The sequence below is a fragment of the Heteronotia binoei genome, chromosome 12 (genome assembly GCF_032191835.1).
Source record: "Heteronotia binoei isolate CCM8104 ecotype False Entrance Well chromosome 12, APGP_CSIRO_Hbin_v1, whole genome shotgun sequence".
Taxonomy (NCBI): Eukaryota; Metazoa; Chordata; class Lepidosauria; order Squamata; family Gekkonidae; genus Heteronotia; species Heteronotia binoei.
In genome coordinates this window covers 77,677,196-77,690,864 of record NC_083234.1, presented here as the reverse complement: position 1 = coordinate 77,690,864, position 13,669 = coordinate 77,677,196, and the positions used below count along the sequence as shown (strand labels likewise).

Sequence of the window (13,669 nt, the reverse complement as noted above, 5' to 3'; positions counted from 1 at the left end):
ATAATATGCCTTAAGACTGTATACTTGGGTAAAGGATAAACAGCTGCTGCTGTAGCAGTTTGCAGTTATAATACTTTCAGGATGATAAAATGCATTTCCTGAGAGATATTTTTCAATTTCTCAGGTTTCCATGCCATGCTTCAGGTTGCAAAAAAACCCAAACATATACCTGCTTCTAAATTCAGCCCCTTGCAATTTGGATGCTGTTCAAGAGGGTCCCCAACCCCCCAACCTTCCCAAGCAGCTTTCTAGAAGAAGCACAATCCTTCTGTGAAGAAGAAAGGGCATATAAACCTTCTATAGCCTGGAGCCTGTGGGCACCTTGGCACTGCTGACACAGGGACTTGGGCACACTCACAAAATGGCTGACACAGGAGGCAGAGCTACACGCCAAGCGGAAGTCCAAAAGCAGAGGAAAAGAGGAGTGATTTTAAAAATACACTGAAAAAGGAATAAAACCAACTACGGTGGCATTTCCCACTGAAACGTTATTTTAATCTGCACAACCAATCAGATCTCCAATCTGAGGTCTTGCTGGGCAAGGGATCCACAAAGCCCCGCTAACTTTCTAAAAACATCTGGAGGACAACAGAAAAGGTGTTGGAGGGTGCCATGGTGCCCAAGGGCCTCCTCTCTAGTCTCCTGGGGGGGGGGGTCTGAATTTTCCAGCTCCCCCTTCCCAAGTCCCTTCCATTTGCTGAAATCTGTTCCAAGTTAGCAGTCTTCAGGGGGCTCCCTGAAGTGTCTGAAAACATGGACACCACTTACAACTCCAGAACAAAACAATGTAGGCAGGGCTTCTTCACTGTTCTCAGCTCTTTGCCCCTCCTCAGCAGCCCTGCACAGGAAGTGGAAAGAATCCCCCTTGGATTTATCAGCAAGCACCAGCAAGACACTCTCCTACCACAGATCACATGAGCCCAAATGATGCCACAGATTACTTGCAAAGAAGAAAAAAATGGGTGACAAACAGAGCAGGCCACCTCAACAGGAAGAGAGGATTTTTTAAGGTTCTCTGCTGCCTTCTGTCTTAAGCATGATCTTGCAGAATACAGTAGCTGCCAGAGCATACAGCGCCGACTCTAAAGGACTTCCCATTTGTCAAGCGCACAGCCTACAAACGCGGGCTCAGTGAGGTTAACAGCCACTCCACGTGCGCTGCTTCATACATATATTTGTCCAAACACAACGATGTAAAATCAAGTAGGTCAGGCATGCCTAACACTGCATAGGATTGCAGCCTCTTGAAAGCCCTCCTCTTTTCGCAAGTGACAGCAAGCCTGGCACTGGTCCAAGAAACTTTCAGGCGCCTAGCAAAAACTCTTCTACTTTCTTAGGCCTCTCGGATACCCCTCCCCTTTACAAGATTGTGCTACTTTTGACTGTATTTACTTAATTTTTGAAGACATTTCCATCCTGCCTTTCCTACTGGTTCAGGGCAGCAACAATAATGATAACATCAACTAAAATCAAAGATATAAGAAAAGCCCCAAATCCCCCTTCCCCCCAGAATAATTGGCTGCTGCTCAAACACCCTAAAATAGCCTAGCGAAGAAGAAGAGATTGGATTTATACCCAACTCTTCACTTGGAGTCTCAGAGCGGCTGACAATCTCCTTTCCCTTTTCATCCCCACAACAGACACCCTGTGAGGTAGGTCAGGCTGAGAGAGCTCTGACAGAAACTGCTTGAGATGAACAGCTCTGAAAAGAGTTATGACTGGCCCAAGATCATACCAGCAGGTGCAGGCGTGGGGAATCAAACCCAGTTCTCCCAGATAAGAGTCCACACACTTAACCACTACACCAAGCTGGCTTACTACACCAAACAGGCAGGCCTTGCAGCACCTCCTGAATACCTCCAGGAGCCACAATGGAGAAGACCTGGGCTCTGGTTGATGCCCCAGGCTATCCTGAGCGGTGGGATGATCAACAGATGACTGCCCAACAACTGTGGTTAGTGCACAGGGATATATGGAAGGAGAAATCCTTCAAATATGTGGCTCCTAGATTGTGAAGAGCTTTAAAGGACATAACCAGCACCTTGAATTGAACTTGGAAACAGCCAGTGAAGCTGCTCCAAAATGGGAGAACCTGTTCCCAGGGGCTAAACCCTGACAACAGTCAGCCTGCTGCATTCTGGACCAGCTGTATCTCTGGGTTGTCTTCAAGGGCAGCCCCAAGTAAAGCAAATTGCAATAATCCAGCGGTGAGGTTACAGAAGCATGGATCAGCGTGGCCAAATCAGCTGGGTCTAAGTAACGGATGCAGTTGATAGAAGGCGCTCCTGGCCACCATGTCAACTTGCTTTTCAGATGGCAAGGCAGGGTCCATGAGCACCCCCGAGCTCTTCGCCTGCTCTGAAAATGCCATCATTACATCTAGGACAAGAGGATCCAGTCCCTTCAGAATATCAGCCTTCCCAACCAGCATTACTGGTGTCTTGTCTGGATTCAGCTTGTTCTGCCTTAGCCACCTAACCACTACCTCAAAGCACCAGTTAAGATCCAAGATGGATGCATCTGGAGGCCTGGATAATGAAATATAGAGCGGGATGTCATTTGCATACTGATGATGCCCAACCCCAAAGCAATCTCGTTCAAGAGCTTCATATATACAATGGAGTTTATATTAAGGGAATGAGCCCCGTGGCACAGAGTGTTAAAGCTGCAGTACTGCCGTCCTAAGCTCTGCTCACGACCTGAGTTCGATCCCCGGCGGAAGCTGGGTTTTCAGGTAGCTGGCTCGAGGTTGACTCAGCCTTCCATCCTTCCGAGGTCGGTCAAATGAGTCCCCAGCTTGCTGGGGGGAAAGTGTAGATGACTGGGGAAGGCAATGGCAAACCACCCCGTAAAAAGTCTGCCGTGAAAATGTTGTGAAAGCAACGTCGCCCCAGAGTCGGAAACAACTGGTGTTTGCACAGGGGACCTTTCCTTTCCTTATAGTAAGGGAGCCGTCTGTTGAGGGCCCTGTGGCGCAGAGTGGTAAAGCAGCAGTACTGTGGGTCTGAACTCTCTGCTCACAACCTGAGTTCGATTTCGGTGGAAGCTGGATTCATGTAGCCGGCTCAAGGTTGACTCAGCCTTTCATTGTTCTGAAGTCGGTAAAATGAGTACCCAGCCTGCTGGGGGGAAAGTGTAAAAGACCGGGGAAGGCAATGGCAAACTACCCCGTACAAAGTCTGCCAAGAAAACGTGAAAGCAACGTCACCCCAGAGTCGGAAACGACTGGTGCTTGCACAGGGGATCTTTCCTTTCCTTTTCCCGTTGAGGGTGTCACTCTTTTCTGACTGGACACAAAGAATCTCTCCCCAGAGTGTGTGTGGTCAACTGTTTCAAAGGCTGCTGAAGTCCAGCTATAAACAAGGAGCATCCACCAGCGCAAACTAGGGCCACCTCAGTACCAACTCCAGGCCTGAAGACAGAAATGGGCCAAAGGCAACTGTGTTCTTCAGCAAACCCTGGAGCTGCTCTGCCACTATCCTGTGGTTCTTTATCCAGTTTCATTTAATGCTGGTTAAAATTGTTCCATTGCATTTTGTTCTGATTCCACCAATTTCTATGCTATGGCCTCGCTGCTTTACTGGGGGGGGGTTTAGAATTTTTTGCTGCTGTAAAACGCCTTGCAAATGTTTGTATGGTGGCAGCGTATAAATATTTTATATAAAAAGTAAATGTTCCACTGAACTTCACTTTCACTTAACCCAGGGTTCATAATCAGGTTTCACCAGCAACTATGAACTCACTGGCATTTGCCACAATTGGCTTTATCTGGGGAAAACAAAGCACTTTATCTGGGAAGTTCAAACATCACTGCTATATACAACATTACTCAGCGAACCTGTCTTCTGGGATTCCAGAACTATTCTGTTCTTTCACATCCAGGACTCTGGCTGACTGTGGCTTTTCCCATCTCGTACAAAATACCACCCAAAGCACCTGGGGGGGCGGGGAGAAAGGTAGAGAATAAGGAACTTACTTCCATCATCCAGGGGCCGTTTTTGTACTCCGTAACCGTAGACTGAGGGATCCACAAGGGGTGTGGAATTATTCAAGTGGGGAATATCTCCAATTTTAGCAGCAATCTGTTGAAAAGAAAACATTTAACATGTTAGCATGGATACTACCGTTTACATGAGCTGACTGACTGAATTTGCCTTTCCAGTAAAGTATACATGAGCGCTTTCACACATGCTGAATTATGTACTTTCAATCCACTTTCAGTGTACTTTGCAAATGGATTTTATCATGCAAAACACTTGGATTATTTCCACTTGGAAATAATCACTAAAGTGCATTGAATGTACACTATTCAGCCTGTGTGAAAGCATCCTATTAAATCCTTCTCAAACATTCCATAATACTCAAAGCCTGACCAAAACAGCATCCAGGATGGTGATATGCTGATGAGGCAGTGGGACCATGCAAACAGAAGCAGACTTGAACTTTGACAGATGGGAAAACCAAAGGATAGGTGCAATTTCAGCCCTCTCTCTGGATGTGCTCTAACTTTTTCCCATGTCCTCAAATGGCTGATATTCACTTCCTGAAAACTGAACTGGGGGTGAGGGTGGTACGGCGCAGCAACTCCATTATTTGATAGCTGCCTTGCTACCAACAGGATTCCAAAAGGGTGGCCCCTTTCTGGGACTTTGCAACAGACAAGCTCTTCCGCCCTTGCACACCCCTCTCTTCCACCCCCCACCACATCACAGGCTAGCGACATGTCAAGAGTTACTTAATCCTCACAAGGGGCCCATATGAAAGTACCTCAAGGACCTGCAAGGGTACAATCGGGCCACACTCACACAGAAGTGTGTTTGCGTGAACCATCGCCACATGGGGCTGAGCAAAGAGGCTGGGAGCACAGGAATTCCCACAGCTCACACGTGTAGAAGGTATCAGACATTTTTTTAAAAGTTGCTTCCTCCACTCCCACCCAGACTCATTGCCAGAAGCCAGGATATTGTTTTGTAATTTACAGTTCTCAAAAGTTCTAGCCCAGGAGTGGCCAAACTGTGGCTCAGGAGCCACACGTGGCTCTGTCACACCACATATCATGCAGCTCTCGGAGATCAAGGAAGAACTTAATGCAGGCTTACTCTCAAGTAAGTGTGCTCAGCATGGGTACCTCAGTCAACCTCTGAGTGCTGACCCTATTTCCCCCATGCATGAAGTGGGGAAGGAGGGGGAAATAAGCAGGCTTGCAAGTACTGAGGGAGTTATTGGAAGGGGGGACAGAATTAAAGAGGGTGGAGCAGGGTTCCCCCTTTGTTTCATAGCTTTTGTAGGAGCTGTGTTGACTAACCTTGGTCTCAAGGCAAAGAGAGCTGCATAATGATGCAAATGGTGGTCAGTGTTTTGTGTGGTACATGTGTGCTTTCTTCTCCCACTGGTGCAAAAAATAATTCCCTAACCTTTCCTTATACTGGTTTTATGGGGACTGTTATTCCCAGCTTTAGTTTTTGAAAAAGTCTCCTTCCAGCATGGTCATGTTGTCAAGTGCATACATATGTATTTTCTCTTTCTATGCAAAGACAGCATTAAGAGTTTTAAGAAAGACATGTGTATAATATTAGTTCATGTCTTGCAGCTCCTCAAACATCTTATGTCAAGCAAGTTTGGCCACTCCTGTTCTAGTCAATTTCAGCAAATCAGCGGAAACTGTGTGGTGCAGAGAACTGTGCAAACAGCCAGCCATGCATTGACTCATGAGACATATTTTCTGCAGACTTTAGTTTTATAACTGATTGTAACAAACAAATACCATAGCACAAGTGTCCCCTTCAGTGATGCTACAATAGATGCGCCTAGCATTTATATAGCCTGTTGGGTGTTCAAAATGCTTCGCACATAGTAATCAGTTGACGCCCTTGTAAGGTAGGCCAGAACAACAACCCCTACATTGCAGATGGGGGTGGAGATCAGAGACCGAGAACGGTTTGCCCAGTGCCAAGCAAGTCTGCATCAGAGGAGAGGGTTGAACTTAATGCAGAGCATAGCTCATTTTCTCGGCCACTGTGTTACACACCAGTTCCGGCCGTCAAACTATGACCGTCAGAGCAGATTAACAGATTAGTCTATCAATCTGGAGACGTCCAAGCAGGGTAAGAACTTCAGAGCAAAGGGAGCTCAGCTCATGGTGCAGGTGAGCACTATGAAAGTGGCTGGTGCGAGTCCTTCGTTTTGCAACTTTGGCAAAAGATTACTCCTACACTTTGTGAACACCTAGGCAGTCAAGTATTTGTGACATCTCCAGCTCTGGAGGGAGGGGTTTATCACAGCACTAGACAGACAAAGCCTTGTTCCACCTAGAAGCCTTTCTAGCTGTTCATTGTACCAGCCCCCCCTCCCCCTCCGGCCACAATTTTTTATTTATTCCCCGAGCTAGGATCAAGTCGATCTCAGATTATCAGAATTCAACAGCAAATCATAGACAGTCCTCTCGCTCGGTATATTTATAGGGACAAAGCCAACACAAAATCCGTACAATCATGCACCCTAAAATGTGAGATTGCTCTTCTTTAAATTACCAAAGGGCTGGGGAGAGGGAAGGGGGAGATGACTTGCTTATGATGATGATTTCTACAAGGAGACAAAAGCAAGCAGCATGATTTGACAGGATAACCCTGGCAATGCCTTTTTTTGTCCCTCCATAATTCACTTCTCCTTACCCTTTGCAAAAAAAAAAAAAGATCCCTATGTTTATTCTCACTCATGTCACAGCAGTAGACAACTATCTAAACCAGGGGTGCAGTTCAGGGGCCAAATCAGGCCCCCAGAGGGCTCCTATCAGGCCCCCGAGCAACTGGCTGTCATCTGCTTCCTTCTCCTTCTCCCTTGCTTCCTTCTGTGTAACAGCTTGCTTTGCAAGGCTTGCTCAATTGCACAGGATTGACAGGGGAAAAAAACCCTCTATTTTCTCCACTGGCTGAGGCTCCTCCCTTGGGAAGGAAGGGGGGAGGAATAGCTTGCTTTGCTAGGCTCTCTCAATTGCACAGCAGAGCTACTGAGCCAAGCCTCTCTTCCTTCTATTGGCTGAGCACCCCCTCCCCAGTTCTCTGGGGAAGGAAGGAAAGAGCCAGTTCCCTGGATTCCATGGGGGAAATACAAAGAAAGAATCATTAAGAGCAATGAGTGCTAACGTTTTAAGCAAGTTTTAAGTTTTTTAAAATATATATATTTGTGTTTGTCAGTGTTCTTTATAAAATTTATATCTCTGCTACCTAATCTTAAATAGGTACAGACATGGCCCAGCCCGAGATGGCTTGGCCCAACATGACATGGCCCGTCCCAACAAGGTCTCATTTATGTCAGATCCGGCCCTCATAACAAATGAGTTCGACACCCCTGATCTAAGCCATCAGAAGCATCTCATGGGCAGCAGTTTTCTATATGAAAGTCCCATATCGCTCTACTTAAGGGCGCCCTTTTATCTGACACATGGCTGGAGGCTGTGAGGAGCAAGGCCCTTTCTGTAATGGTCCCGCGCTGAGGAAATATCTCACAAGACAGGCACCCCAGATTAATACCTTCCAGGGTAGATGGACCATAGCGTTCCAGGGGAATGACTGCTCTCTAGTAGCTCGTTTGGCCCCTTCCAGGATGCCTGGACTTCAGGGAGAAGGTGATGTTAGCGCAAACTCTTTACTCATGTCTAGGATGGGGTGGAATGAGGAGGAAACATGCTTAAGGAAAGACCACCTCCAGAAGCAGAGAGGCTGTTTGCCTTCCCAGAAAGCTCAAGACTCCTGGACGCTCCTGCTTTTAAGAACATTGTAAAACCCTTTGTCGAAAGCCTTGATTAAAATGTAGTAGGGACATGGAGGGGGGCAGTAGACTACCTTTGTCACCAAGAAGATAGTGCCTAGATGTCCTATGAAGCTAACTTGTTTGTTGTGCAAACAGCCGCTTACTATTCCCCACCCCCAGTCATTCTGATATCATTTGTCAGAAAGGCCAAGTGGAAGGATTACTTGTTCCCACTCCCTGCAGTGTGTTTGGGGCAGGTGGGGGAGAACCCAGTAGGAGCTCTCCCTATATAGCTCCCTGATATGGCTTCCAAACAAGAGTATGGTCAGCATGGCCACCTTTAAAAACTCACTTATGGTATTTAGTAGCTGCTGTTTATTTGCATTATTTCTGCTCTATGTTTTTAAATGATTGGTTTTTGCCCTGGACTAGAGGTAGCCTAAGAGAAGACCTGTTACTAGGTTTACTCCCATGGATCCATTCGCTGCACTTCTAGTTCTTCTTTCTTTCAAAAAACCCAAAATCAATCCAGAAAAAAGAACGGGGTGGGGGAGACGGACTCAAAATCTAGCAGCTACATAGAATTTGCTAAAAAAAAAATTTACACAGAGACAAAAACGTATCGACAGTGGTTGCAGATCTACATGTAAGTTTCTATAAAACGTTTGCAAATATAAAGCCCACACACAACTGTCATCTATATGCCATACATTCAGCTATTGAAAGAGTTCTAAAGTTCTCAATCAGTGAATCTACAGGAGGTGGACTTTTATTTCTCCAATGCTATCATACAAGTCTTTAAGCTGTAGTTAAAGGCACAGAAGGTCCATATTCACTGACCATCAGTTACGTCTCCAAGGGATGTGCATATAGTTTAAATGTACATAAGCATCCTCAAAATTCAGTGAACATTTGAATATAAAATTGGCATGAGTAATAACTTCTTACTGGACCTGCCCAAAGCACATGTCTTAAGGGACACATCCTGTGAGTTACAAGGCCAACAGTCCGGGCATTTTTTGCACAGGAATGCAGTTCTGGGTGGTTTGGCATCAGGGGTGTGGCCTAATACGCAAATGAGTCCCTGCTGGGCTTTTTGTACAAAAAAAAAAGTCCTGCCAACCATTAAGGCATGAGTCAAGAAAAAGTTCCCTGCACCAGAGTAAAAGCAGCATCATTTGCAGCAAACACTTGCAGGATCCAACCCAAAATGAATAATGAAATTAGGAATAATGGAATAATGGCATTCTTATCCAGCCTGACCATACGCTATTAGCCACAGTGTGTGTATATATATATAAATAATTTTTTTGGCCACTGTGTGACACAGAGTGTTGGACTGGATGGGCCATTGGCCTGATCTAACATGGCTTCTCTTATGTTCTTACGCACAGATAAGCGATATGTTTTCATTATCCAATAAAATTAATGCATTAAAATACTCCACCCAGTGCTGACTGATCACATCATGTGTCTGTGTTCACATCTTTTTTGACTAGACCAATGGCCATCCTAAGAGAAGGCTCTCTGTGAAAGCTGGATAAGGCAAGTGAACCATATGTCGGGTGAGGTACCTCAGGTTGAAACATTTCTGCTTCCTAAATCATTTGAAGGAAACTAATTATGTTTCCAGGTTAGCTGCACATGCTAACTACGTGTGCTGTCTTGAGCTCCTTGAACGGTGTAAAGAAGGGGTAAATAAGTGACAGATTAATGCATATGGTTTTTTTTAATTAGATTTTATTTTTATGATTTCAAATTAGCTGTTAGATATTTCCATGTTTTACTAATTAATGAACTGCTAGGAGGACTTTTCTTGGCCCAAGGCAGTGGGACACTGCTGGTGGAAATAAATACCACCAAACCATCATACAGCACTTCTCTCTTTTCTCAGCTAAGCCGTGGGACACTACACAGCTTAAAGGCAATTTGCAATGGTCAGATGCCAGACTATTGCTCCGTTTTGGCCCTGGGGCCATGTGTGCCTTCTCTTCTCTCTGCTAGCAGCTGCTCAGCAAACACTTCAAATCCAGCTTATGTAACACAATCCACTTCCCACAAGATAAGCAAAAGGAGGAGTGGGCAGAACAAGGTGGTCGAGGGGAAAGAAAACCAGCAAATTAACCTTCACGATAGGCCAATTCTTTCATTGACACTGTGAGCTTTGGTACTTGAGGGCACCAATTCTGACCCCCTTCCACCCCAAGCCACCTACTGCCTACACTCAATTCAGCTCCAGGAGCACCAGGCAGGCTTTCAACTGTCCAAGTACAAGATCAGCTAAGCCACTTACCAGGTGCCCTTTGCAGGCCAAGGAAGGGCATGCAGACCAAGGTGCAGCAGATTCAAACCTTTTTTTCATTGACAGCACAGCATGCTACTCAAATGACTGCCATTGATTCGGTCCCATTCAAGAACTGTCATATATTCCAGAGATTCTTCAGCCCTTGCAGAAGGCAAAAACTGCAATGGGAAAGGCAAGCTAGCCACGAGCAGGCAGGCTAAATATTTCTGAAGGAATGGTAACTTCTGAGGATTTGTGCACAGTGCTTTATAATGCAACCAAACCTTTCCTAATGATACGGGGTGGGGTCAGCAGCCAGGACTAGCAGGAGGCCCTCAACTGCCCTCTACAATGGCTGATTTCTGGCTTCACTTCTCTTATTGCCTGCTGGAAGAAAAACAGGCTTCTCTGAAAAAGAATACTGGATTTGGGGGGGGGGGGGGGACAGCAAACACACCCAAGAGCAGCCACACAGGACAGAAAGTTCTCCACTACTGTTTTTCTTTGTGGAAAACTCTCCTCATCAATGACAAGCAAGACCAAAGTCCCCGAGGGTCCCAAAGATTCTGCTGGACCTCTTTCATGTTGCCCAGCCCAAACATCCCATGAGCCACCCTGGCCCTACTAAGACAGGAATGGTGGGTTATAAAGCCCCCCCTCCCAAAAAAAACCTAGCACACTGGTCCCTCAGAAGTTTGCCCCCCAGCTCCCTCTCCTTGAGTAGGCATGATTATTACAAGCACAACTAGTGAAGGAAGCAGGATGTGATACGTTATTAAAAGACTGACGGCAAGTGGAACCAGGAGGAAGAGATTCAAGATCAAATCTGCCTCATTCTGAATCAGAACTGGGCAGTGTAAAGGCTTCCCTGATCTCATCATATCTCGGAAGCTGAGCAGTGACAGCTCGAGTTAGTCTCTGAAGGGGAGATCACCAAGGAAGTCCAGGGCAGGCAACAGCAACTCTTCGCCTCTTGTCTTGAAGGACACAAGCCAGCAGTGAGTCGACTGCACCTTCCAAGCAGTTTTCCTGATGGCGATGATGAAAACAAAAATGCCTTCAGCAAAATACAGTTCTTGGAGCAGACTGAGGAAGGACAGCAACACATGCAGTGCTCCTTCGTGGATGCTAAGATTTCGGACTTTAATCTCATAGATGGTTTCTGCTGACAGAGAGGATAGGAGGAACAGCATTCCAGGGGGCATTTTGAGCCACAGGCCGAGGAAGTTATTTTGTCCTGACTGAAACTCCTTCCATCAGTGGTGATGTTTCAGAGGATCCAACCCGAAGCCAAAATGTTATGGGAGGTGTTTTTATGTTTGCTTTTTGCACCCTTTTACATTTGAACAATGTGAGGGGAAGTAAATTGGGCCAAGTTGTCACATCTTAACGTACGGTATTTAAAAGTACTTCAGCAAAAATAAGTCTTAAAAAGTAAAAAAAAACCCTTTTCTGCACTTGAATTTTTTTTTTAAAAAAAATTATGTTATTTACAATCCACCTTTCTCACAGGGACTCAAGACGGATTATGTTTAGTGAGTCAGTACAATCAACAAAACGTACAATCATTCAATACCCAAATGCATTAGGATCACAGAAGGCTGGAACCACCAGCAAAAACCAAAGCAGAGTAAAAGTATTAACATGACACATTAAGCAGTACAGGAATTGCATAACAGGATCCTACTTACAAGAAGCTAACCACAGCAAGATAAGACCACATTCCTTCGTCATTCATCCAAGCAAGATTGTACGGCCATTTTGTCCAGGGTCTTACCAATACAGAAAGGCCTCCTGCATAGCTCAGTTTCGCACTGATGACGGAAGGCCAGGAGTGTGGGAGATTTCTTAATACCCTTAAACAGGCCTTTCAACAAAGCAGGAGCCAGAACAGAAACCATGTAGGCGACGTGAAATGTATTTTGCTTGGATCCACCACCCCATCAAACATTTCAATTCAATTAATTTTATCTATCAAAAAAGACTATACTGTATGAAAGATTAACCAAGTGAACTTCTAAACATTTTGTTGACTAATCATGACTCAAGCAAGCATGCTGAATGAGTCCCTAAATGATTAAAGGCATTGCAGATATGCCCATATTAAAAAATCCTGGGAACTCCCATACTGATGCCGAGCGGGTGGCATCCAGGAATCAGGACTGCCACCCAATATTCCCTGGACCTTCCACACCATCTTGCAAGAGCCTTTAAATATTTTGCAAGGGACTGGACTACACATTTTTTTAAAAAAAATTAAAAATTGCATGATTGTGTTTGCAAATTATTATAACTACTAGGAGTAAGGCCCGTTGTGGGAAAAAAAATACAAAGGGCTCTAGAAGGAGGCTCTGGGCCAGTGCCTGCCACCCTTGCTGTCTTCCCACCCACCCAAGTGAAGGCATTAACCTTCCCCCATTTCAAGGGGAGCTTATCTCTGCTATCTAGAGAGAAGTTGTAAATCGGAGTGCTCTCCAGTGATTCCCTAGGAGGAAATGGCAGTATACCTGTCTGAGGTTCCACCCCTCAAATATCCAGGAATACCCTAACCTGGAGTTGGCAACCTATCTCCTTCCCTTTATCTGCCCCTCTGACTTCAGCTTTCCATCTCCTTCCCCCTCCCTGCAGCTTCTACATAGGCGGTCTTTCTCCACAGTGGAGGGTGGGGAACCAAAACAGCTTACATAATTCTCTTCTGCCCCCTTCGATCTGAGCAACAACCCTGTGAGGCAGGTTAGGCTGGTCTGTGACGGGTCTGAAATCAGTCAGTCAGCTTCCACAGCAAGGATCTGGGTCCAGCAGACCCCACTCTGAAGCCTTAACTCCTATGCCCTCCTCAAAGTCCATCACAGAATCTCCAGGAATTTCCCATCAACATGGAAAGGTACCACTCAAGGCCTCTGGGCAAGTGTCTGCCACTCTTGCTGGGCATTCACTCCCCGCCCCCACCTCAAGGTGAGCTGATCTCTGGCATCTGGAGAGCAGTTGTAATTCTGAGTGATCTCCAGCCCTCACCTGGAGATTGGCAACAGGAGGAAAGGCCTTTTGCTCAGAATCCATTCTGTCATATCAGCCCACTGTAGCCTAATTGGAATAGAAAGAGTGAAGAGCATTGGCAGGCAGAAAGGGCCCTTCCCTGCTGTGAATTAACATTCTTTTTGCCTCAGTTGAAGAGAAGGAACCCAACTGTTTTCTCAAGAGCACAGGCCTGTAAGGGGGGGGGGGGGCGGTCTGGGGGGCCAGGCACCACAAACTTCCCCCGTTTTACACCCTTGCACTTCCTTGCCCACTCTCAGACAGACTGTCCTGGACTTCCTACAACAGGCCCTGAGGAGAGGTCCTGCAGATCAGCAAGCTCCCTGTCAGCAGAGAACTGTCTCCCTCCAAGGTCAGTGGGCTTATGCTGGAGTTATTGCCTGATGGGGCTGGAAGTGGGCGGGGAGAGCAGAATCAGCCAATGGCACGGCAGAGAGAGTGTGAGCCAATCCTGTGCAAGCCGCATCTAATAAATGAAAACCCTCAGAATTGCCACCACGGTTGGGCTGTTATTTATGTAACTGATTATTACTTTAAATTTCTATCCCGCCCTCTCCACAAGCGGACTCAGGGCGGCTAACAATCAGTTCTATAAAACAG

The 13,669-nt window shown here is 46.0% G+C and overlaps 1 protein-coding gene across 8 annotated transcripts in view; it reads right to left on the bottom strand.

The window, feature by feature from the left end:
- FUBP3 (far upstream element binding protein 3) overlaps positions 1-13,669 on the bottom strand; it is an 84,742-nt gene that overhangs the window by 61,861 nt on the left and 9,212 nt on the right. For all 8 annotated transcript variants that reach the window (XM_060250445.1, XM_060250444.1, XM_060250446.1 and 5 more), the window contains exon 3: positions 3,977-4,082. In XM_060250445.1, coding sequence (XP_060106428.1) covers positions 3,977-4,082 — 106 coding nt within the window. The remainder of the gene's footprint in view (positions 1-3,976; positions 4,083-13,669) is intronic.